Source organism: Barbus barbus, assembly GCF_936440315.1.
Source record: "Barbus barbus genome assembly, chromosome: 26".
Classification (NCBI taxonomy): Eukaryota; Metazoa; Chordata; class Actinopteri; order Cypriniformes; family Cyprinidae; genus Barbus; species Barbus barbus.
Genome location: NC_136754.1, coordinates 8,814,135 through 8,837,962, shown reverse-complemented (window position 1 = coordinate 8,837,962; position 23,828 = coordinate 8,814,135). Strand labels below are relative to the sequence as shown.

Sequence of the window (23,828 nt, the reverse complement as noted above, 5' to 3'; positions counted from 1 at the left end):
CCATCCTCCTACTTTTTATATAATTTCATTGATTATATTAAATAGTACCCTTTTAAAAAAAAAAAAAAAAAAATCTTTTAAATACATTTTAACTCTGCCATCTCCATAGAACAGACATTTCAAAACAGTGCCATTTTTATTTAATTTTCTTTCATTTCTTTGAGTTCTGCAGTTCTCAGTCCCTGTGGCCGGGTGGATCAATTAAATTGATCAATTTGGATCAACACCAAATAGCCATTAATGTGTCCATAACACCGACTGTGTGTCCGGTTGTTTTGAGATTAACAGTCCCAAGGCAGTGAAATGTTTATGCACATGTTTAATGAGGCCAGAGATGTGAAACTTTTGCAAGGTCATTGCTGAGAGAGGGACACGGCAGACAAAACATTTATCTTTCATTAATTTGCAGTATAATTACAATCATTTCCACATGACTGCATGGCTTATCTGAGCATCAGTGTTCTTTTCTTTGTCATTAATGAGTATTCTCTCCCTTGCTCTGTCTCTCTGTCTTTCCTGTGTTCCTCTCAGATCCAGCGGGCTTTATTAAGGAATAACCAGACTCAGCGTTTCTCTCAGAAACAGGCTCTTCGGTTGCATCAGGGCCTGGTCACTAGTACCGCAGAACAGGTAAAGACCGCTTCCTGACCCCCACCTCATATTCACATGCTTCATTGTCTACTGCTACTGCAAATCCGACTCACTGATTCACACTTCTAGTATGTGATCATGTTGGTTATGGTGATGATGAGGGTCTCTGGGTCAGAGTTTTGGGTCATTTCTATTTTAGCTCTACCGGTTCAGATTAATTGAGTTTAATTGGTGGCTAAATTGCGAGGGCCATTTCTATGCATTTCCTGTAATCTATGAATTAAAATGGACTCAACTAAAACCCTGAAGTGTCATAGACATATTTCAGGGTCAAATTGCACTCTGAGGCTTTTTGTGAAAGCCGAATTGCATAATTATGCCATTTAAATTCTCATTTAGCTCTTTAAAGTTCTAATGTGTTATTTCAGTGCGACTAGGAAATTTAAAATAATCTAAAAAGTGTTCTTGTACACTTGCCCTATCTGTGTTTGTTTGGACAAACAGGTTGTCCTCTGCTAAATTTGCGGCATTGGTTGAAATTGAACTAATGTACATTTAAAAGTTTGGGGTCAGTAAGATAAAATAAATGAATACTTTTATTTGGCAAGGACACATAAAATTAATCAAAACGGAATTATATTTCAATAATTGTTTTTTTTTTATAAAATAATCCTGAAAGAATGTACCATGGCACAACTGTTTTCAACATTGATAATAATAATATATATATATATTAAAATAAATTGCAATATTATTTCACAGTATTACTGTTTAAACTGTGTTTTTGATCAAATAAATGCCTTGTGAGCATAATTTTGTCTTTTTCAAAAACATGATAAAAATCTTACAGACCCCTAAACTTTGAATGGAAGTGTACCTGATGAGATTCATTCTATTTATTAGCAGTCCCATTTTCTAAATTGCATTTACAGAGTCTTCATATTTACATTTTTCGGATGGTTAAACTGTGAATGGATTGCTTATAATGGTCTCTAACCAATAAACTAGTATAAGACAAAGTTGTTGCCTTTAAAAAAAATGACACGTGTGTGTTTATACACTTGTGTTTGTGAGGAAGCATCTCTTTCACATGCTAATGTGAACTCTGACTGATCTTACTGTGTATTGTTGGATCAAACTCTCCTCTCTCTCTCTCTCTGTTGCTTTCTTTCCGTCTCTGTCTGTTCCTTTCTCTCTCTGTCGGCCTCTTCTTTCTGTCCTGCTGCTGTCCCAGGTGATGGAGCGTCTGTGTGTGCGCGTGCAGCAGCAGGTGTGTGTGTTGAGAGGAACAGGTGAAGGGGAAGAGCTACAGGCTGCCAGACAGGTCCTCAAGGAGGCCAGGAACTCTCGAGCTGTGAGTGTGTCATTTAGCTGTCAAATGTCTGCACAACCATTCTTCTTTATTTTTGTATTATGAATATTTTCCACACAGCAGTACAGTCATCACACCTATGAAAGATGAATACAAATATACTATTTTTTTTCGAAGGAAATTAATGCTTTTATTCAGAAAGGATGCATTAAATTGATAAAAAATGACAAGACATTCATAATGTTACAAAGGATTTTAAAAAATGCTGCTTTCAATTTATCAAAACAAATCTACAAAAAATGTATCACAGTTGCCACAAAAATATTTATTTTTGATATTGTTTTCGCTATTGATAATAATAGGAAATGTTTCTTGAGTCAGCATATTAGAATGATTTCTGAAGGATTGTTTGATACTAAAGACTTTAGTAATGGCTACTAAATATTCAGCTTTGTCATCACAGGAATAAATTACATTTCAAAATCTTTTTTAAATAGAAAACAGTGATTATAAAGTCTAATAAAATTTCACATTTCACTTTTATAATACATTCCCTAATGATAATTTAACCTGAAATGTTCAAATGTATTAGCATAAGTAGAAAGTAACACTGTTAGTTTAATAAATGCAGTATAAAGTATTGCTCATTGCGTTAACTAATGCTAACAAATTCAACTACATTGTAAAGTGTTACTACAGAACAAATTTATATTTATAACAAAATGTATATACAAATTTATAGCATTTAACGTTTAAAGCAAAAGGTTTTTAAGATCAAGTATGTGTAAACTTTTTACTATACTACACATCATATTACACCATTGCTAGTAGGTTTTAGTGCTGTGGATTTTGTCTGTAATCACATTATATGTTGATATTTGCTTAACATAGGTTTTTTTTTTATATACGGTGCAGATGGCTTCATGGTAATATTCAGTCAGATGTTATTTATGTGCTGGCATAAATACAGATATTCGAGTGACTCAGTTATTGATTCATGTGTTTTCAATTTCAAGCTTTCAATGTCTACTACATAAGGCTTTATGAGCGAACATTAAAAGTTAAAAACAAATCACCTGCATGACTCTCATGCAACAGAATCCTCATAGCGGTCAGAGAGAGAGAGAGTGAGAGATCATGACTGGTGTGTGAATTATGTCTGCACTGTCCTCTAGCTGTACCCCTCGCTGTGTGAACTGGCCCACGTGCTGTCAGTGGACGGTCCGGTGAGACAGAGGCTGGACTCTCTGGCTGGAGAACTTGCCAAAGCAGCTGATAAAGAACTACAGGTGCTGTTTCTCTCCCTCTCATCCTTCAGCCTGATTTCCATCTTTCTTGTTCTGATGGGTGATTGATGGTGGATTTGTGCAGGTCATTGTGGACTCCATGGTGTCTCTGTGCCGGGAGCTGTGTCCGCTTTCTTGTGCTGCAGCGGAGTGTCTCTCTCCTCCCCTCTCCTCCATCTCTGAGCGCGTGTCCATCCCTCGTTCGTCCATCCGCACCGCTCTGATGGAGAGAGCAGCTCAGGACATCAACAGAGCTCTGGAGTAAGCGAGGAGGGTGTAGAGTTGTTGATGTTTCTGAAATTAATACTTTGAGAATTATACCCAAGTCCTTTTTTGAAGTCGGTTCAGTCGGGCGGCAATCTTTATAATGCCCCCAAGGCAGCAGCTTTCAAAACAGCTGTCTATTTTAATGGGTAATGACAGAAATCTCCAAAACTGTTTTGCACACTTTGTGTAATCTGTGGTGGAGCTTGCCTTTTTGGTATATTCATGTAAACTCAAGAGATTGGATAATGCCTGTTACTAAAATGTGTGTAACAGGACCGATTTTATGGTGAAATCATAAAAAAAAGTCACTATCATAGAAAAAAATACATTCATCTATTTGTGAATATAGATACGTAATGTAAAAAAAGATAACAACATGCTGAAGCCATATTAAACTTTATTTTATTTTAACTGTATTTTATTTTATATTATTATTTTTCCTTTAAAGACCTCTTGATTTACATTCAAGGTTGCTATCATGGAAAAAAAACACATTTACATATTTATATGTAAATACAGAATGAGGTAACAAACAACACAAAGGCTTTTTTATTTTATTTTTGGTTATATTTCACTTTCAATAGTCCACTTTAAACATTTTACTAATTGTAAGTAACTTTGCAACTACATGTTAACTAATTTCAACTAATCTAAAATATTATTAAATATTAAGTTCTGCAAGCCAGGATTTGATTTGATTTGATTATTTTCAGCTTAGTTCTTCAAGGGCCCCTTGATTTAGATTCTTGATATTGATTCATCTTGCATGGTTGTATCATGGGTGTATCTAAATTTTTGTCCAAACAAATGATCTGTCGATCAAAATCATGAAGTCTTTATTGGAAAGACAAACCTACTTTTCTGCAGCCACTGTTTTCACAGTTGCAACTCCCAGCATGGTTTTAACATGCTCTAACAAGTTTTTTCTGTGTCTCCCATCTCTCTCAATTTTAGGGAGGTGAAGCTATCTGTGGTCTCGTATCTCACTAACTCCATAGTGGACCAGATCCTACAGGAGCTATATGCCACACACAAAACCCTGGTACTACAAACAGATTTCTCTCTCCATTCGTCTGTTCATTCTGAACACGTGCACAAGCATCGCTCTTCCTCACGCATCTGTTCGTCATCACAGCTCCGGCAGGTTTCACAGATGAGACGGCTGGAAGACGGGGGAACAGCCAGACGCACACACAGACACGCTGACATACTGGATGTTGTGGAGGATGACTTTGGCATCAGTATAGTGAGTGTGTTACGTGAATCACTCACAACTGACTCATTTGTGTGTTTGGTGGTATTTACAGTATCTGTCATCTCTTGTAACTCAGCGGTCTTTTCATCTGCTCAGTTCGCAATGTTCTCACTCACTTCTGTCGTTCTGCACACAGGACACAATTGCCATTAAGAAACGCAGCTCCAGGACCAGACGCATTCGTCCCGTGTCCAACAGACTCAGTGAGTCACACACGCACGCTATGTAGGATGAAACCAGGACTATCATTCATTTTTTAGTTGAACACTCATTCAGTGCTTTCAAGTCATGTACACTTATACTGTGTATAAATTTTTCAGTTTAAAGCCATGCATTCTTCATATCATATTTTTAGCTCAATTTCATTTATAAAACTTATTTAACATTTATTAGGTCTGTCATTTTAGCACGTGCTAAAAAAAAAATCAAATAAAAAGTAAAAGAAAATGCATACACTTAATTGTGCTCAGCGACAATTAAACAATTAATGGAATAGTTCACTCAAAAATGTAAATTTAATGGACATTTACTCGACCTCAGGCAATCTAAGATGTTTGTTTTTTCATCAAAAAAAGAAATTTGTCATTACATCACTTGATCACCGATGAATCCACCACAGTAATTGGGTGCCGTGAGAATGAGTTCAAACAGCTGATAAAAACATTCTATAATTAAGGCATTTTAACTTACAACTGTCGCTTCCTCCAGTGAAAAAGTCCATCCCCTGTTGTCTTTTCACATCAAAATCTACCAGCATATTTGTTAAGAACTGTTTTGAATAGCTTTTGCTTGTAAATGGTGCTTGATCTGTGCATATTTCTTACCTGATTCAGATGAGACCAGTTTTTCACTGGAAAAAGTAATATAAAGGATAGAGGAATCATATTTTAGCCAGAAACAATGGTTTGAAGTTAAAAACACCTTAATGATGGATTTGTTTATTACAAACACACAGCTTATAGATTAGTTATATTACTTATGGATTACTATGATGTTTTTATCAGCTGTTTGCACTCTCATTCTGACGGCACCCATTCACTACTGAGGATCCGTTGGTGAGCAAGTGATGCAATTCAAATTTTTTCCATCCATTCTGATGAAAAAACAAACTCATCTACATTTTGGATGGCCTGAGGATGTATAAATTGTCTACTGATTTTCTTTTTTTGTCTGAACTATTCCTTTACAAATAGCACAGATAAATAAATCAAACAATATATTGATTTTACAGTGGTTTTATCTGCCGCAATAATGTATTTTCCTGATAATTCCTCAAGAGATATAGTGTATATGATCATTTGTGATTGATTCAATTAATTAAATGACATAACATAATTTAGATGTGATTCACTCTCCTTCAGGTCTAGGTGATGACCCCAACTCTTCACCTTTAGTGTCCACTCCTCAGACATCTGCTCCCCTTTCACACTCAGCATCATGGGAATGTCTGTCCACCCTGCCCACACAGGGTTCACCTCTACGTCATGTGACCCACGTCCGACCGCGTCCACCACGAAGACACAGGACTGCACACGCTCCCTTTGAGACAGTAAGAACCATTACCATTATCAACACTCATTTTTTACATATCTTTATATGTCATTTTTAGTGTTAAAATAAGGTAAAATTATTTAAAAAGTAAACACAAGTCACAAAATGACTTCGAATACACTTCGGCTGTTTCAGGCTTTGCCTCATATTGGGTTATTGCCCTCAATTGTTCTATTACTCACATATCCATCATATATTTATGTTAATATTGTCTTCAGTTCAGTTTGATAGATACACTTGGCAATGAGTCTAATACTGGGGCCTTGGTGTATTGTGGGAAAACACAATCCCATTGAACTGAATTCTCTTATTTTACCTGTTATTAAATCTGCTGCAGAAATAGACGTATTTAGATTTGCGACTCCCTTATCATGTTTTCGTTGAATCGCTTGTATCCCCAGCAGTCTACTTGTAGCTTCTATTATTCATGTGACTTGTGAACGAAGCAGTTCTGGACTCATAAAGAGAGAAAAAAACACACTCACAAACTTTTAATCATGTTTTCTTTTTTAAAAAGTAGCCGAATTTATTTCTCTTCATCCTCCCCAGAATCGAATCAGTAATATATTTCATGCAGCACTATTTTATAATTATATCTATATCTAACTGTAAGTGTACAATACCATATATTGGAAGTTTATTACAAAATATTCCAATCTATGCAGTATATTCAAAAACGTGCAAATATATAAGCTGAATTATGATTTTTATGAGAGTGGGCAGTCACTGTGTTTTCCCAGCGACTTCAGGATTGATGGTAGTGTGATATTTCTTTGGGAATTCAGCAATTAAACGTGATTTGTTGTAAATTAAGTAAAAATTGCACTGATTTAATCATCAAAATTTGATTTTAATCACGTTCTCTTGTTAGCTTGATTGTTCTCAGAAATCTGTCTGAACGCAGGCCCAGATGTTTTCTGCAGGGTCTCAGGAATTAAAGCATCAAACATGAAAGGCTCTCTCCTTTTCAATCACTTCCGATCAGCCTAAGTGCCTGCAAGCCATGTCTTTATAATGTCTGTTGATCAAATTATTGCATTGACATAATACAGAAGAACAAATCCCAGATGGCGAGAGACAGCATCATCCACTAACACAAATTTAGAGAGATGATCTACTCCAGTCTCAGTCCTCAAAAGCACACATCATCATCATCATTATTTCTCTTGTCGTCCTGTAGCACTGCTCGGAGAATGGTGGAGTATCTCTATTGGATGATGGACTGCCTGACTTCTACACCAAGAGAGTTTTACCAGACAGGTGCTTCAGTACTGAACACTTCTGTGTAGTAATGAAGTCTAACAATGAAGATGTCACATTTGCTCACTTTTTAAAGGTTGAAGGCATGTGGGCATGCTAAAAATGTGGACGTTATCTTATCTCTGACACCCTGACTTTCTGTCCTGCAGTCAGCTGTCATCCCACCATCACGCTCAGGCTCTGAGGAGGAAGAAAAGACGCGGTGTGCTGTCAATCTTTTCCGGATTCAGGAAGAACCGCAACTCTACCGTATCATATCAGGAGTCAGAACCTACAGGAAGGGGCGTGGCCTGTGGGGAGGAATGTCGCACTAAGTGAGTCACTCATATTTTAATTTATAAACATATATAGTACAATATTTATAGTACACTACACATTTTTATTTTATTGCGTTTTAAAATAACTAAATTATTCGTAAATTCTGATTTAATGCTACAGAATCATTTATTATTATTATTATTATCAATGTTAAAAACAGTTGTGCTGCTTAATATTTTTGTAAAATGAATTTTTTCAGGATTCTTTGATGAATAGAAATTTCAAAAGAACAGCATTTATGTGAATTGGAAATCTTTTGTAATATTATAAAGGTCTTTACTGTCACTTTTGATCAGTTTAATGTGTCTTTGCTGAATAAAAGTGTTACATCAATAAATCAGACAACATAAATCAATCTCTTAATCTTATTTTCCTTTTATCTGTTGCTCTCTCAGTGTTGCCACTGAGAATGTGTACTCGTTGATTCAACATCCAAAGGATCGTGAGAGGTTAGACATAGGCACTGAGGGCACCAATGGGAGGCTGGTAGGGCCGGGTGTTCAGAGGACCCCTCAGCTGTCAAGACGGCCCGTTCATGGTATACCCCTGCCGGGAATGATGGGACTAAGCCCCTCCTGCTTTTCACAGAGACAGGTAAAGTTCATCACATTACATAATTTAGATTCCAGTTCAGTTCTTGAAATTCAGTTGAATTTGAATTATGATTGCAAACAATATCCAAAACTGTAATTCAAATTTGAATTTAAGGAAGTAGAATTTAAATTAAATTACATTGAAATAAATTCCTCTGGCCATTTCATGAAATATTAGATTATATTAAATGCAAATGTAATTTATACACAGCATATGCTATTATATTAATATATATATATATAAAATTGTATTTAATTTCATGGACTTTGTTTTTAAGAATCCTATAAATTATCCCAATTTTAATGCAAATATTTTAATAATGTTATCTGAAATCACTGTGAGACATATTGTGGTTCTATATGGAAAAATGAAAATCTGTTTTCACGGCTGTGGTTGTTTTAACAATGTTAAATTATTAAAAAACAAAATGTCTAATTTTAGGGGGAGGGTTATACCAGGTTAAAGGCACGCGTAGTAAAAAATTATGTATAATTTCTGACTAGTCAAGAAACTTTTGTGTGACTGTTATATTCTTTTCGATTTCAATCCAGTGAATTCCTCTTCTTGTCGTTCTAATTTCAATTCAACATTCTGTGTTGAGATTCCATGCCAGTTCAGGTTCTACATCACGAGTTGAAGCAGAGCCAATTCTTAAATTGAATTTAGGCCAACTCTGGCACACAAACTATGTAATATTTATTTACTCATTCGCAAAATGGTGCAGGTAATGTTGAGAACAAACATGGGAAGGAATTGTGTTCATTAATAAGTAATATAATGTTATCATCACTTGTTTTTGATCAATTTGAAAACAAATGGAATGTAAATTTAATGAGCATAATGACATGTTTACCACAGTCTCTCCCATTCTGTCTCTCTGTTCCCAGCAGTCGCCTGATTACAGTGAGGTGTTCGGCTCATCAGAAGAGACTGGGTACGGAGAGCATGAGATGGATCGGCATTCAGATATCGTTGCTAAAGGGCACACGCCATCTATAGACAGACGGTCAGAATCAGGAAGACAGGAATCACAGTCAGACAGCCAGAAAAAGGCAGACAGTATAATGGACCCTCAGCTGCTGGAAACCAGAAAAAGACCCGAGCCGCCGCCTCAGAATACCAAACCAAGCTTAGCTAAGACACGACAATGTCACCTGGAGGAGAGCTCTGGTAATGCATATTCTATCATTAGCTGGCATCTGTGTTCATTTTAGTAACTTTTTCATTCCTGTTAACTAGTTTTAATAAGCATTTTACACATATAACTTTCTAAATGGTTATTTGCTGTCCCCAGATAAATCTACTGAAGATTCTGGAGAACTGAGGGAGAAGGATGAGGAAAAAGAGGACAGGAGATGTGGAGAAGACCAAAAACCAGAAGGAGAGTCCCCACCCATCCCTGAAAAGGTATCTTTGTGTCTTTGACTTAAAATGTCAGTGAATGTGAGTGAAAGCATGTCTTTATTCTCGTAGCAAATATGTATCATTAAAACAGCTGTTGATTATATCATTCTTTTCAGCCATGTTATTATTCACCTCACACGTCTCCCATTGGCTCCTCACCACAAGACGTGGCCAATGAGAATCAGTCAGCAGCTGCTCTGCCCACCGCAGCTAAGCCTGTGTTTCATTCTGCTTCAGTAGATTCTGCTTTGCTTCAAGGTAATTCAGACAAAAGTTGTTATAATGTCTTACTGGTAGTTGCATTTATTGTTTCATAAAGCTTGTTTCTGAAGCCTTTCTAAAGCAGTTTAATAGTCATATATTCTTTGTAAGTGTGTAATCTTAAATACTTGGTGAAAAAATAAATGTGATAACATAAAGACAGTATATTATTAGTAGTAATAGTAGTAATATTTTTATGTATAAGAATGTTTCTAAAATGTAAACTTTTACAGTCACTTTTAATATATTATTTTAAGTTAACAGTGTATCTGAGATTAAAAATAAGCTTCTACATTGTAATTTTATATACATATACCTATATATATATATATATGTATCTGAGAATAACACTTTATACCACTTTTTTGAAAATAATAGTAATATGTTATCTGAAAAATACTTATATAGCATTTCTGAGATTAAAGGTCATTGCACACTGAGTGTGAAATTTTCGCATGCGTTTTTTGTTGTTGTTGTTTTTTCCTATTCCCCATCCTTTCCTATTAAAATGCATGCCACGGATGCAAAAACGCAAAAAATCGAACCTGATTTTTTTGCACCCTCAGATTCAAATTGTATCTCGGACAAATATTGTCCTATCCAAACAAACCATACATCAATGGGAAGCTTATTTAGTCAGCTTTCAGATGATGTATATCATTTTTTGTACATATTTATTAATTTTGCAAGTGCACACTTATGTTTCACTTATGTGTATTGATTATAATATTAAGTGTATGGATTGTAAATGAATAGTTTAAGGACTTTAAGTACAGCTCTAATAATGCATTCTGTAAAATGTATTTTGTATTTTTGAACATATTTATTAATTCTGCAAATGCACACTTATGTTGCAGTTACACATCTAGTAAAATATGACTTCCAACTTAAAAAAATGTTTTATAGAGAATATATGATGTTTATTTTGGCTCAGGCGATGAAGTCAAAAGCAGCCCTGGAGGTCCCATGAAACCACATCGAAACAGGAAAGCAAACTCATGTGACACAGGTACAAACTTCGAATCCCTTTTGAGCATGCGAGGAGGGTCTGCTTTAGCATGCCTTCATCAACTCCTCGTTACTTGTGTGATTCCATCCCTCCCTCTGTGTGCCCCCTGTATTTACCCCCTAGGAATGGAGCAGGATGCTCGCTGTGATCTGGAGAGATCCTCAGATCGCAAACCCCCTGTGAAAAAACCTAGACTCCCTCCGAAACGAAATAAGTCCTTGGATTTCCCCGGTACTGTGCTGTTTTGTGTGTGTATATGCTTCTTGGAAGGGTCCAGCAGTTTTATTGGATGGTCTGACTGGAAATCGCTCCAGTAATTAGAGGAAATCTTTCCAGTATTACATGTGAATATATTGTGAGCGTGCGAGTGTGCACCTGTCCGTGTTTGTGTGTCCACAGACAGATGGCTCTGAGTTGACCTTTAACAAAGTCAGATTAGTAAACGGGTAACGTAAGTAGGCCATCATTCACTTCTTTCTATTCCTCTGTTTATCTCTGCAGGTCATCAGAGTTCGGAGCCAAGCAACGCTGAAGCATCATGACAACCATTTGAGCCAAAGCTCTGTGAAAACAGAGGGTCATTGTGATGTAGAGAGGAGAGAGAGGGAGAGATATGATCAGCAGATGAATTTGCACCTTGATGAATTCATAAAAACTCTTGCTTTCGGCTCTCAGACAATTTCATAGGCATTTTAAACACACACACATTCAGCATATTCTTGCTTACTCATGTGAATTGTTTTGCTTCCCCTCCTGCTTTACGTAACCAGCATCCTTATCATTCTGCACTTAACTTACGATTCCTTTATTTCACTCTCTCTCCTTCTCTCTCCCTCTGAGTCTTTTGACAATCTTTGACATAAAGGAACTTTTTGCTATTTATCTTTAAAACCATAGAATGATATTTTGTAATGTATAATATATAAACAGAACCAATATTTGCACTAATCATCGCTTGAATTGTCATTTGGTTTAGTGGATGTCACCCCCTCCCCCATGTCCGACATTATCCACGTGAAGTTTTGTAATGTGCGACTAACTTATTCTTCTCATTTTCTGTCTACTCGATCAATATCATTAGCAGTATTACTGTTGTCTTAATCAGGCATTGTTTATGCAACTGGATAAATGTTTAAGAGTTTGCCGGCCCTAAATGAGCTTTATTTTCTACTAAATGTGATTGAATGAATAAAAACTGAATATTACATCTGCTGCTGTTTTTATAAATCAGTGAATATGCTTGATGAAAATACAATATTATGAAATATTAACGTGGCATCAACATAGTACGGTACATAGTAAAACCACGGTGCGTTTTGGTCCATATTTGAAACAGGGAACCCGATTAAAATCATCTTCATGGATAGACATAGCCATTACTTTGGAAGTGAATTCAATAAAAATATTACCACAGTATATGGATTAATTACTAGCAGTTGAATAATTGTTTTGTTTCTCATAAAGTGTCTCTTATTGCCTTTTAATGACACAGGAGGGCAGTAGAGGTCCAAAGCCAAGCAAACATCTCCTTGCTATGGAAGAATAACTTTCAAGCAAAGATTAAGGAATTTATTGTCTGTGACTGCTGCTTAAATGTGTCTGAGAATCTCTCTCTGAAGAGAATAGTCTATTTATTCCACTATCACTTCATGAGGCTTTTTATTCGACTAAATTACATCTTTTAAAAGTTAGAAATCGCTATTAGTGGCAATTATGAGAAGGTATGAATATTTTATTCTTTTTGGAATATTTGATTCTGATTGGTCAGTTGTTGCATTCTCAAATATTTTATATATAATGAGCTCCAAACTTTACATAAGACCACTGTCCCTGGCAACCATTGTAATACAATGTTCTTGTTAATGTTTCTCACTCAATGACCTCAAATAATTTCAACTGAGATGACTATTTCATGTGCATTTATTTATAGATGTGTATTGAACTGGATAATGTACAACCAATAGGTCACTATCTTGAAATTTAGTATAGATATTTCAAGAATTATTTGAAAAGAAAATGACACTTTTATTGCTCTTCATGATCAGGTGACTCAATACAGTTCTCACTTTATCAACTTTTTGTCTTGTTTTGTCTAAAATTCCTTAGAAAAACAAGCAAATTAGACAATTGGTATAAAGCTATAGCCAATACAGCGCTTCAAATAATTTGTTGTGATATTTGTCATATTTAAAAATCAGACTTTGGAAATGTATCCAAGCACAGTCTGAGATATTGTTTAGATCTCTGAAGCACATGAGATTTCAAGGATATTTTTTTTCTCATGAAAAATCCTGTGTAGCAGGAACTCATGCAAGTGTCAATACTGTCTCAGAGAAATAATTGAGATCTAATTTTTAATTTTATTTCTAATTGGCCGACATCAGAACTTTAAGTAGCTTTTTTTATATATATGAAAAGACTTAAGATTGCATACTGTATTGTTGTGTTGTTATTAATTTGTCCTAAGAACAGAGAAAATATCAGGCCAGATAAATTGTTTAAAGACTGATGCTCTATTATCTGGGTGCTGCATGAAAATGGCAGTGTAACATACTAAACAGACCATGTTTGTAAGGAAAACAACTCCCAACAATACATTTCCAAACTAAATGCACAACATCTGTGTATGACATGCTCCAATTTGTCTTATGTTTAAAGTGTAAGAGCGACACTTATAAGTCATTACATGTTTATGTCTTACATACATTAACAAAACACACACAGGTTCACACAATTATGTAAAAATCACAGGGGATTGTAAGAATATACATAAATCATTTCATCAATGGCCTCTCTAACACACACACACACACACCCACTCACACCAGCAGTGGGGGAAGCTGTAAATGAAGTGACATGACGTTAAAGGCAGTTGCATAAACGATGGGACTCACTTAGGGAACAAAGGGCTGTGTGTGGACCAAATATATGCATTTATTATCTGTTAATTACATTCATTAAAGTATTACACAACACACTCGTTCTGGCTGCCATTCTTTACTAAAAAGTACTGTGGTGGTAAGCAAGTTCATATCAAGTCAAGTCAAGTTGAGCTTTATTGTCATTCCGCTACATGTGGGGACATACAGTGGAACGAAATGTCGTGCCTCGCAGGACCACGGTGCTACATAAATACAGACATACAACAATGAAGTAAAAAACACTATAAAACCTATACATAATTAACCTAGTGACAGATTTGAACTATAAGTATACTATATATAAATATTTACCCTATACAAAAAAAAAAAAAAGGATAAAAAATACAAACTATACAAATGCTTCACATAAATACTGTACATGTGCAAAGAGAAACATTTTGAGTCAAGCAGCTGGTTGGGGAACAGTGCAGGATGATTTGTAGTGCATGAGCATGTAAACATACATATATTGCTGAGTCTTTTGTGGGATTGTGTACACGCAGCAGTGTGTGTAAAATGTCTAGTGCACATAGAGGAGAGTGTGTTACTACAGGTGGATTGTACAGGCCCACTCACCTGTGTGTAGCACACTTCAAATTGCACAAAAAAGTTCCATACAGTTTTCTCTTTGGTGTGGTAAGGTTTGGGGTGGGGGGTGGTCCATGTTTCAGGAGGTAGGGGTTTGCATAGGGTTTCAGAGGGGGGGCGGGGTGGTTTGAGTTCAGGGCTTTCACAGCCTGGGGGAAAAAGCTGTTGAGCAGTCTGGCGGAGCGGGCTCTGATGCTCCAGTACCGTCTTCCTGATGGTAGGAGCTGGAAGAGACTGTGGGAGGGATGGGTGGAGTCCTTCACCATGCTGTTGGTTTTGCTGGAGCATCGTGTAAGGAAAATGTCCAGGATGGTGGGGAGAAGGGCACCGATGATCTTTGCAGCTGTGTTCACTGTCCGCTGGAGGGTCTTGCGGTCAGCAGCACTGCAGTTCCCGTACCAGACAGTGATGCAGCTGGTCAGCACACTCTCAATGGTGCCCCTGTAGAATGTGGTGAGGATGGGTGGAGGGAGACTTGCTCTTTTCAGCCGGCGGAGAAAGTGTAGGCGCTGTTGTGCCTTTTTGGAGAGTGACATGGTGTTGGTGGTCCAGGTGAGATCCTCTGTGATGTGCACCCCCAGGAATTTAGTGCTGCTGACTCTCTTCACAGTCGAGCTGTCGATGGTCAGTGGGGGGTGGTCAACGGAGTTTCTCCTGAAGTCCATCACAACCTCCTTTGTCTTCTCCACATTGAGGGACAGATTGTTTGTGCCACACCATTCAGCCAACTGTGCCACTTCCTCTCTGTAGTCCGTTTCATCGTTGTTGCTGATGAGACCTACCACTGTTGTGCCATCAGCAAACTCGATGATGTGGTTGGAGCTGAACTTGGCAGTGCAGTCCTGGGTCAGCAGTGTGAAGAGCAGCGGGCTGAGCACACAGCCTTGTGGGGCACCTGTGCTCAGTGTGGTAGTGCTCGAGGTGTTGTGGCCGACACGGACTGACTGAGGTCTTTCGGTTATATGTACTTTAAAAGGACTAAAAGAATAATGGCCAATTGCGAAGTTATATAGTGCCACTATTGCCTCGTTAATGGGTTTACATTTGGCCTCAGTGTTATGCTAATTCTACAAACATTAAAATAAGACAATTTTACCTAAACTAAAATACAACTTAATTAAAAAAATCAATACTAAAATGGACAGACAAATCAGAATAAGAAAGAAAAACCCACCAGTTACATATACCAAGGTATTTTATCATTACTATGGTATGTTACATATAAACATGTTAACTATTGTTATCATGTTACAGTAGAGTAGCATGCCAAACACCGTGGTACTGTTGTGTAAGTGCATAATACACATACAAAAAGCAACTTAATCACAAATTATTTCTTGTAACTTTCACACACTCTGACACACACTCAAGTGGTTCAAGTTGAACAGTGAAAAAAGTGAGTAACTCAGGCAGATGGCTGCAATCACAAGAAACCAGTAAACACCGGAAGATTCCTACAGTAATCAGCTTTTACAAGCTGATTTAAGTTTATGAGACAAGAAAGAGGTAAACAATTCATGTATCTTGTGCCTAAAACTTTCCCAACTAATCACAAAACTTTCTCAACTTATCACACATTTTCTCAGTTTCACTTCATAATTATGAGTCTGTCAGAGTGTGTAGGAGAGTGCGTTCATATATTCTTCATTTTTTTGTGTTTGTGTGTGTGGTGTTTTTGGTGTTAGGCCGAGGAGCATCATGAAGTATTTATAGATGTAAATTAGCTCCCTGTTTCACTCTCCCTGCCCTTTCAACGCTGCTTCATTATTGCTTTCTTTCCGTTGAAATTCTCCTTAACAGCACATGAATGTTGTTATATCCTATTGAGGAAGAATATAATTTCAGGTGTGTTTGTGTGTGAAGATAAATAAAGTGAGTCAGATGTGGATCAGGTGTGTCCCCCTTTTTTGTTCTCTCGTGTGTGTGTGTGTGTGTGTGTGTGTGTGTGTGTGTGTGTGTGGAGGGATGGACTGTGTGTGTGTCAAGGGGGTGGCTGCATTAGGGGATGCTGTGCCTCAGAGCAGATGAGCAGAAGTGAGCCCACAGACTGCCAGACTGATGCCTGATCAAGTAACTTACTCTTTCTTTCCAGTTTTCAGTGCTGTGTGTGTCTACTCTCTTCTCCTGTCCTTTGTCAGCCCTTTTCATATGTGCTTCTGTGCTGTACCTTGTTTTTTGACTGTTTGACAAGTACTTTGGACAATTAAATTGAGATCTATCTATCTATCTATCTATCTATCTATCTATCTATCTATCTATCTATCTATCTATCTATCTATCTATCTATCTATCTATCTATCTATCTATCTATCTATCTATCTATCTATCTATCATCTGCCTGTCTGTCTGTTTACATATGTATCTGTCTATCATACTAAATGTTACATCAAATTTAAATTTCATTAACAGAATTTCACTTATATTTCTAAAGAATTGCAGTGGAGTTGGAATTGGATAAGTATTTATTATAAGATTAATATTCCACTGTCAGGATATGAAATACAGTTTTTATTTTATTTTAGCTGATCTTTATCACTGCTGAAGGATAGAACGATTTTTTTTTCGCTCTATGCAGAACTAGGTTCTCAATGAACTTTATAGGTTCATCAAGGTTTAATAGCCGTATGGATGTTCTGTTGGGGAAGCTGAAACATGGGCTTTAAATTGTGCTTGCAATGTGTTCCTGTCACTGCCTCTGTGAGTAATTGGTCAGTGTAATTGCAAATGTCCGTGCTAGGATGTATATCACATATTTAATGGGTGTATTTTGCTGGTTTGCGCATTTTATTGGGCTGGTTATCATGTCTTCCCATTGCTTCCAAAATTCTGTGGGATGGATTATTGTTGTTAAGTGTAATTTAAGGCAATTTCAAAGTGTATTATTGCAAAGTTTTCCTCATTTATTTTTACTGAGATGTGCGATATGTGAGTAACATTGGCTGATTTGTATTTCTTTTTTTCATTTGTGTTTATGCCAGCGTGTGGCTTATTAATCAAGTCTGTACTGCATAAAAGCTATTGCTTTATCTATTTATCTCCATCTTTCTATTCTTTTCTTTACTATCCCAGAGATTGGCTGATTTCTACACAATCCATCATGCCTGCCATTGTAAACCTACTCTTCAACACGGTCTCCACCAACACCACCATCTCCTTTTCTCTGGTGCTGCCTCTGGTCAGCGTCCTCTCCCTGCTGGTAGGGGTCGGAGGTCACCTGCTCATGTGGTTGGTGTTGATGCGTAACCCACGGCGTCGTTCAAAGCCCAGCTCGGTCCTCCTGTTAAACCTGAGTTTTGCTGATCTGTGTGCTCTACTCACCCTGCCCTGTGTGCTACTAAGCGCTAGCTCTCAGAACTGGCAGCTGGGAGGAGGCGTTTGTGTGTTGTTGAGCTTCATGACCTCCCTGACTGCTGGAGTGGACATCTTCAGCCTGGCTGCCCTCTCTGTGCTGCGTTATCGAATAGTGGCTCTCTCGACACGATCCCCCGCCACCCCTGCGCAGGTGTGAGTATCTGAAGGAGCTAAAGAAAAAAATAGTTGTAAAAAAAGGGGAAAAAGTTATATTTATATTATATTATATAAATATAATATTCAATCATTGCAAAAAATATATAACTTGATGTTGACTCACTAACCACTCTGGGCTGTATTTCCCAAAAGCATCGCAAACATAAGTATAACAGAGACCACTGGTGCTAATGGTTTCTGCGATCTAACTGCTTTTAGGAAACAAAGCTGTGATTGGTTCAGTGAGATTTTCAGTGAAGGATCCATCACACTGATTCAAATGATAACTTTTTGAATGATTCATTATAAGGACCGTCATTTGGTTGTGACTGTTTTTGATTCACTAAATTTATCGACTCATAAGAGTCATGTGTTCACGAATCAGAATGCTTAGGTTGGAATATGTTCAAGAAAGTCGAACAGCTCGCGCGCAACACAGTATAAATGTGCTTTTATAGACTTATACCGATTTCGCAGTATAAGAACTTTTTAATTCCTTATCGCTTTCAATTCAAGATGCAAACTCGGGTAAATATTACTTATTTTTTTAAATACTATCCTATCTTATTTTTGCAGCCGCTGTGTAAGAAAAGCTGAAGGGCGCGCTTCCGCTGAAAAACGATCCAGGAAACGCTGACACTGAGTAAAACGATACTTCTCTCAATGCGAATCAATATGAGATGAAAATCATATTTATTTAAATCACAGTACTTTTTGAAGAGGATTACAGTAATTTCCATATTTTTTAAGTGTGTTATTAAGGTGCAGTGTCAAAATAATAGAATTTTTCTAAAAGTTACACTCATTTACAAAGTTTATTACCATGACTTTGATGATTTTATTATGGTAATATTACAAATTGCCTTGGAATACCATTAAACCCTGTGGTATATCAATACAAAAATGCTGTGGCTGTTACCATACAGTACCATACACTGACCGTATAATTAGATGGTACTATGGTACTTTGAACTGAAAATAAGAGAAGAAATAAGGCGGTGTTTATGTTAACATCCAAAAAAACTGCATGTATATTTATCATGACTACCAAGGTGTTTACACATTCAAAATACCATAGCAGTACATTGTGTAACACACAATACCGCTATATCAAAGTATTATGGTAATGCCATCAGGGATATAAAGAGGCATAAATATATTGAATTTTCTGTATCTGTCTCTCTATTTGGCTCACAGAGCTGGCACTGTTGCTGTTATCTGGCTGGTTTCCATTGCCATGGCCCTACCTAAAGTCACGTACATCCAATTTGACAGTGGCTGCACGTGGTCAGTGGGCCGCGGTTACTGGCTGGGCTTCCTCGTTCCTGCATTTCTGGTGTATTACGTGGCTCCTCTACTCTGCATCGCCCTGCATTGCGGGCTCATCATCACACACCTGTACCGCTGCCGGGGCACACTAACCGCGGACCACCGCAATAAAAAAGCCACAGCTCTTCTCATCGGCTCCACGCTGGTGTTCGCCATCAGCTGGCTGCCTTATTACGTGCTAGAGTTTGTCAATGTTTTATCGCCGTCCCTTAATTCCGTCAGCTCACCCGAAAGCCCCACCTCCAGCTCCACCGCCCCATCGCCGGCGTCAAATACGGAGGTGTCTCTGCTGTGGGAGGTGGCCTCGCTGTCTGCCATTCTTCTGATTTGTCTGGCACCTTGCTGGAACCCGCCACTCTACTTCCTGCTATCTAAGCCAGCCCTGAGGCAACTGAGAGGGCTGCTACCCATCATGCACCAACACTGGAGAGCTGCTACCTTCCTACAGCACATAGTGCCAAAACACGCTCCCACACAGCCCCACTCACAGCCTGGGTCTCAACACGTTCCTCAGCACATACTAGCAGCAACGCACCCACAATGAGAACATGCGCACTCAGATCGACATGGTAAGGTACAGCACATACCTGCTTCACAGCAAAGCACACCCACACACAGGCACAAAGTACACACGCCACACACACAATGACAGGTATTTTCTGCCAGAGCATCCTCATCCCTCTCATGCTGGCTGAGATTGTGAGTTGCTTAGTAACACTACAGAGAGGAACAGAAACATAAGACCATGGACCTCTGCATTTATGGCTCAGCATCACATTTTACAATGTTCCAGCATGCCAGCTGCTCTCTTCCCCTCTCTCAAAATCTCTCGCTCACACTAAAAACGTATCACGGCAGATTTTTATCACCAACTCGGTCACGCTTGCACACATTAGCGTGTTCTCGACGACATATGTTCATTTTTAATTAACTTGTTTCTGATCGCTTGTACGGTGAGTAATAGATTAGATTTGTGTGGGCTGGTACTGTATATCAGATAGATCGTCTATAATTCTAAATGTAGGGTGTTTGAGTCTTGCTTGCTGATCATTGGTGTTATGAATCATCGATATGTGCTGTAATGAGTTTTTTGACAGTCATTTGTCAGCATTATGTGAAATGCAATGCACTGTGATTTCGGAAATGGGAAAAGTATATAAATATTTCCCATTAATGACAGAGGCATAGCTGAGAGAACTCAGCAGCTCTCAGAACTGTGTCACCTGCGGATGAGTCATCCTACTTCACAAGATTTTTTTCATTCTCTGCTAATATTGTAGCCAGTGTAATAAAAGGTGGATCTGAATTGATCCGGCAATTTTTCTCCTTGAATTTCCATTCCCCATGCTCCTCCCTCCTAATCAGTTCATCTCTTTTGCCTGATCTGAACTGAGAGGAGGGATAAAAGAAAGGAATACAGCATATAAGTATTTCGTTTACAAAAATGCACAGGCAGAGATGGAGATAGATGCTAATTCCATTGTAATCTGATAAACCAAAACCATTAGCATGGTATATGTCCCAAAACCATATATTAGCTAGTGCTGTTACTATTAACTGAAGCCAAAACCATTTTTATTGTAATAAAAATAAATTAAAACTAAATAGATATACAGTATTGCAAAATATATAAACTAATAAAAATGAAAAAAGCACATAAAATGAACAAAACCTTTAAAAATATAGAAAAATCTAAATATTAATAAATACTATAATAGTATATAGATACTAAAATGATACTGGTATTAGCATGATAAATGTCCAAAATCTATGGTATTAACATGATTTATATTATAAAATCACAAAAGTATTTTGAGCATGTTACCATGGTATTCTTAGAAATACAATAAAGTACCATAGTACGCAAATTTCAGTACCATGCTAGTATATTTCAAACTACCATAGTATTATCATCTAATACCATCATTGCACCATGGTACCATCACAGTACTTTTTTTGTAAAGAGTTCCAAAACTATGGTATTACCATTATGTCATGTCCAAAAAATAAATAAATAATAATAATAATAATAATAGGGTGATACCATTGTATGTTTTATATAGGAAACCCATTGCCTTAAAATTATTAAGTAAATAATAATAAAAAAAGATTTTTTTGCTAATCTGATGCAACGTCCCCTCAGATCTAACAGCTAACAGTGGTTCAAATGGGTCGCCGTTAAAGTGCAGACAGGCAGACGAGAACAATGATGAGAATGGGGGTGAGCTGTCTCACAATTACACTGACAGCATCACCCATTCACCAAGCTCGCAAAACGTACCCACTTAAACTCACTCGTTATGTACTGTAATTATAACAGTCATATTTTGGGGGTTTACTGAATAATTAGAGTTGTCAACGCTCACATCAAACTCCTTTCAGACACACACAGAGCCGACGAGGTCTGATGAGATGCAATTAACACTGCAGATTAACAAGCTCATCTGCGACATGAGCTCAGCGTGCTCCACTTGTCCCTTTCGACCCTCTTTGTCATCATTCGATGGCCCAGACCACCACGGACTGAGGCAGTCTTGCTCTGTGTGATTGGAAGACTGCTGTGGAGCTGCACTGAGCTGGCAATGTGACACGCAATCTGTCACATGTACCTACGATCTTCTGCTCTCCAAGAATGGTAGAACAGCAGGCTTATTTGCATCATGATTTTTATACATGTATTTATCATGTATTTATCATGATTTTTATCATGATTATATATACATGTATTTAATAATCTTTACTGACATATAACATTACATATGTATTTACAAAGTAATTGCAGATTATTTCAGCACAAAATAAGAAAGGTGTAAATTACTGTAATAATAAACATCCCTTAAACAACTGGTCAACTGGCTGATTCTTAAATGAAAAAAAAAAATCTGTTGCTGCAACAGCCAGACCATTCTGAACACAAAAATTAAATGTGATGTCCGGTGTGGTATGAAGAGGCTCTGAGACAAATTTGGAGAGAATTGGACAACATTTGTGGAAAGAGAACAGTTTTCATCAAAATCCAATTTGGCAGATGGGAGGACATGGAGACACCATCATACTCTGCAAGCCAGAGGGAATCTGTACTGTACAGAAGCATGATTTAAGGCCAATTCATAACAATGTAACAACCCCTAAAAGCCACATTATTATCAATTATATGCATCACGTTTCAATTTCTTTGACCACAAGGCACAATCCCCAAACTGCTCAGGTACCCTTTGGGCATGAGGCCAATGATCAAGCTTTGTTTCAATGTAAAGTCTTGCTAAGACACAGCAGATTGTATGATTTATGATCACTACACATTAATGAAAATTACTTCAACGTGCCTTGTAAGGCTTGGTCTGAGCATCTGAGACAAATTCAGTGAGAAGACTTGTAGGCAGAGTATGGTGGATATTGGAAACACAATGTTCAATCAGCTATGAATGCGGGTAGAAGGAGAGTTTTTTTTCTCTTGTATAGACCAAAGGGTTATGGACAGAAAAGAAGTCCATTTTTGAGCTGATAGGGGCGATTGAGTGTTTGACTGGGAGACCACCAGATGACTATTCAGACCGCTTTCAATCTTCTTCGCTTCTTTGGCCCTAATGATATAGTTAATTTAAACTATCAATGAGATAGACCAGAAGATCAATTGGTCTTCGCAGAAATTATTAAAAAGCCTGTGAGGAAACATTTTTACGTCCACCTGTGACATAAATGATGCTTGATGTGGCTGCAATAAAACTTAATGACCACTCAATAATTCATGTAGGGCTTGAAAACGTCAGGGTTACTGGAGAAAAATATTGAAGGATACGCTTCATTTGTCTGGGAAGGGTAGAGAGGTGGAGAGCTGTGATTCAAACAAAGTGCTTATCAAGGACAACGCTTATGAACACTTGTCCACAATATGTAGGAAAGAGAGAGAAATAGAGAGAGAACAGCCTGCAGCACTTGGTTTTACTCTACTAGACACTGAAGTCAAATGGCTCTTGTTTGTAAATTATCTGGTGCTGCTGTCACAAAAGAGGCGGCAACATATACACTCCTAGTAGGCTATATGCTAGTATATGCTAGTATATTTTAGCTAATCTTAAAAAAAATACATACATATATATATATATATATATATATATATATATATATATATAAAATATTAAAATTAACATGTTAATCAAAAATGTATAAAAATAATCCAATCGGTTAGGCTATACCCAACCCCAATCCAGGGGTCCAATAAATGTAATTTCCAGAGCAGCATTACAATTATTATAAATAGCGATACATATCGATAAATATAATATAAAACATTTAAGAGTTACCTTAATCTGAGACTGAGAGAGGGATCCAGAGAGACTGGGAGCATTCAGGTAACGACTGGAATGAAGAGGCG

The 23,828-nt window shown here is 37.4% G+C and overlaps 2 protein-coding genes across 4 annotated transcripts in view; both read left to right on the top strand.

Annotated features, from left to right (window-relative positions):
- Positions 1-12,316, top strand: part of LOC306845837 (capping protein, Arp2/3 and myosin-I linker protein 3-like) — a 50,600-nt gene extending 38,284 nt beyond the window's left edge. The window contains exons 24-40 of one of the 3 annotated variants that reach the window (XM_079378816.1): positions 532-630; positions 1,826-1,945; positions 3,079-3,192; positions 3,275-3,450; positions 4,411-4,498; positions 4,592-4,702; positions 4,848-4,914; positions 6,073-6,260; positions 7,443-7,522; positions 7,672-7,836; positions 8,236-8,434; positions 9,325-9,604; positions 9,729-9,841; positions 9,955-10,096; positions 11,034-11,108; positions 11,232-11,339; positions 11,610-12,314. In XM_079378816.1, the coding sequence (XP_079234942.1) occupies positions 532-630; positions 1,826-1,945; positions 3,079-3,192; positions 3,275-3,450; positions 4,411-4,498; positions 4,592-4,702; positions 4,848-4,914; positions 6,073-6,260; positions 7,443-7,522; positions 7,672-7,836; positions 8,236-8,434; positions 9,325-9,604; positions 9,729-9,841; positions 9,955-10,096; positions 11,034-11,108; positions 11,232-11,339; positions 11,610-11,650 (2,166 nt within the window). In that variant the 3' untranslated portion in view covers positions 11,651-12,314. Of the gene's footprint in view, positions 1-531; positions 631-1,825; positions 1,946-3,078; positions 3,193-3,274; positions 3,451-4,410; positions 4,499-4,591; positions 4,703-4,847; positions 4,915-6,072; positions 6,261-7,442; positions 7,523-7,671; positions 7,837-8,235; positions 8,435-9,321; positions 9,605-9,728; positions 9,842-9,954; positions 10,097-11,033; positions 11,109-11,231; positions 11,340-11,609 lie in introns of all 3 variants that reach the window. The other 2 variants (XM_079378815.1, XM_079378817.1) reach the window with 2 other exon arrangements.
- A 5,398-nt stretch (positions 12,317-17,714) lies between these two features.
- Positions 17,715-19,997, top strand: LOC306845795 (somatostatin receptor type 5-like; the record flags this gene model as incomplete). Its single annotated transcript, XM_079378777.1, has 2 exons — positions 17,715-18,121; positions 19,322-19,997. The coding sequence occupies 2 exons, from the start codon at positions 17,715-17,717 to the stop codon at positions 19,995-19,997; spliced, it is 1,083 nt and encodes a 360-aa protein (XP_079234903.1).
- Positions 19,998-23,828: the final 3,831 nt, after the last annotated feature.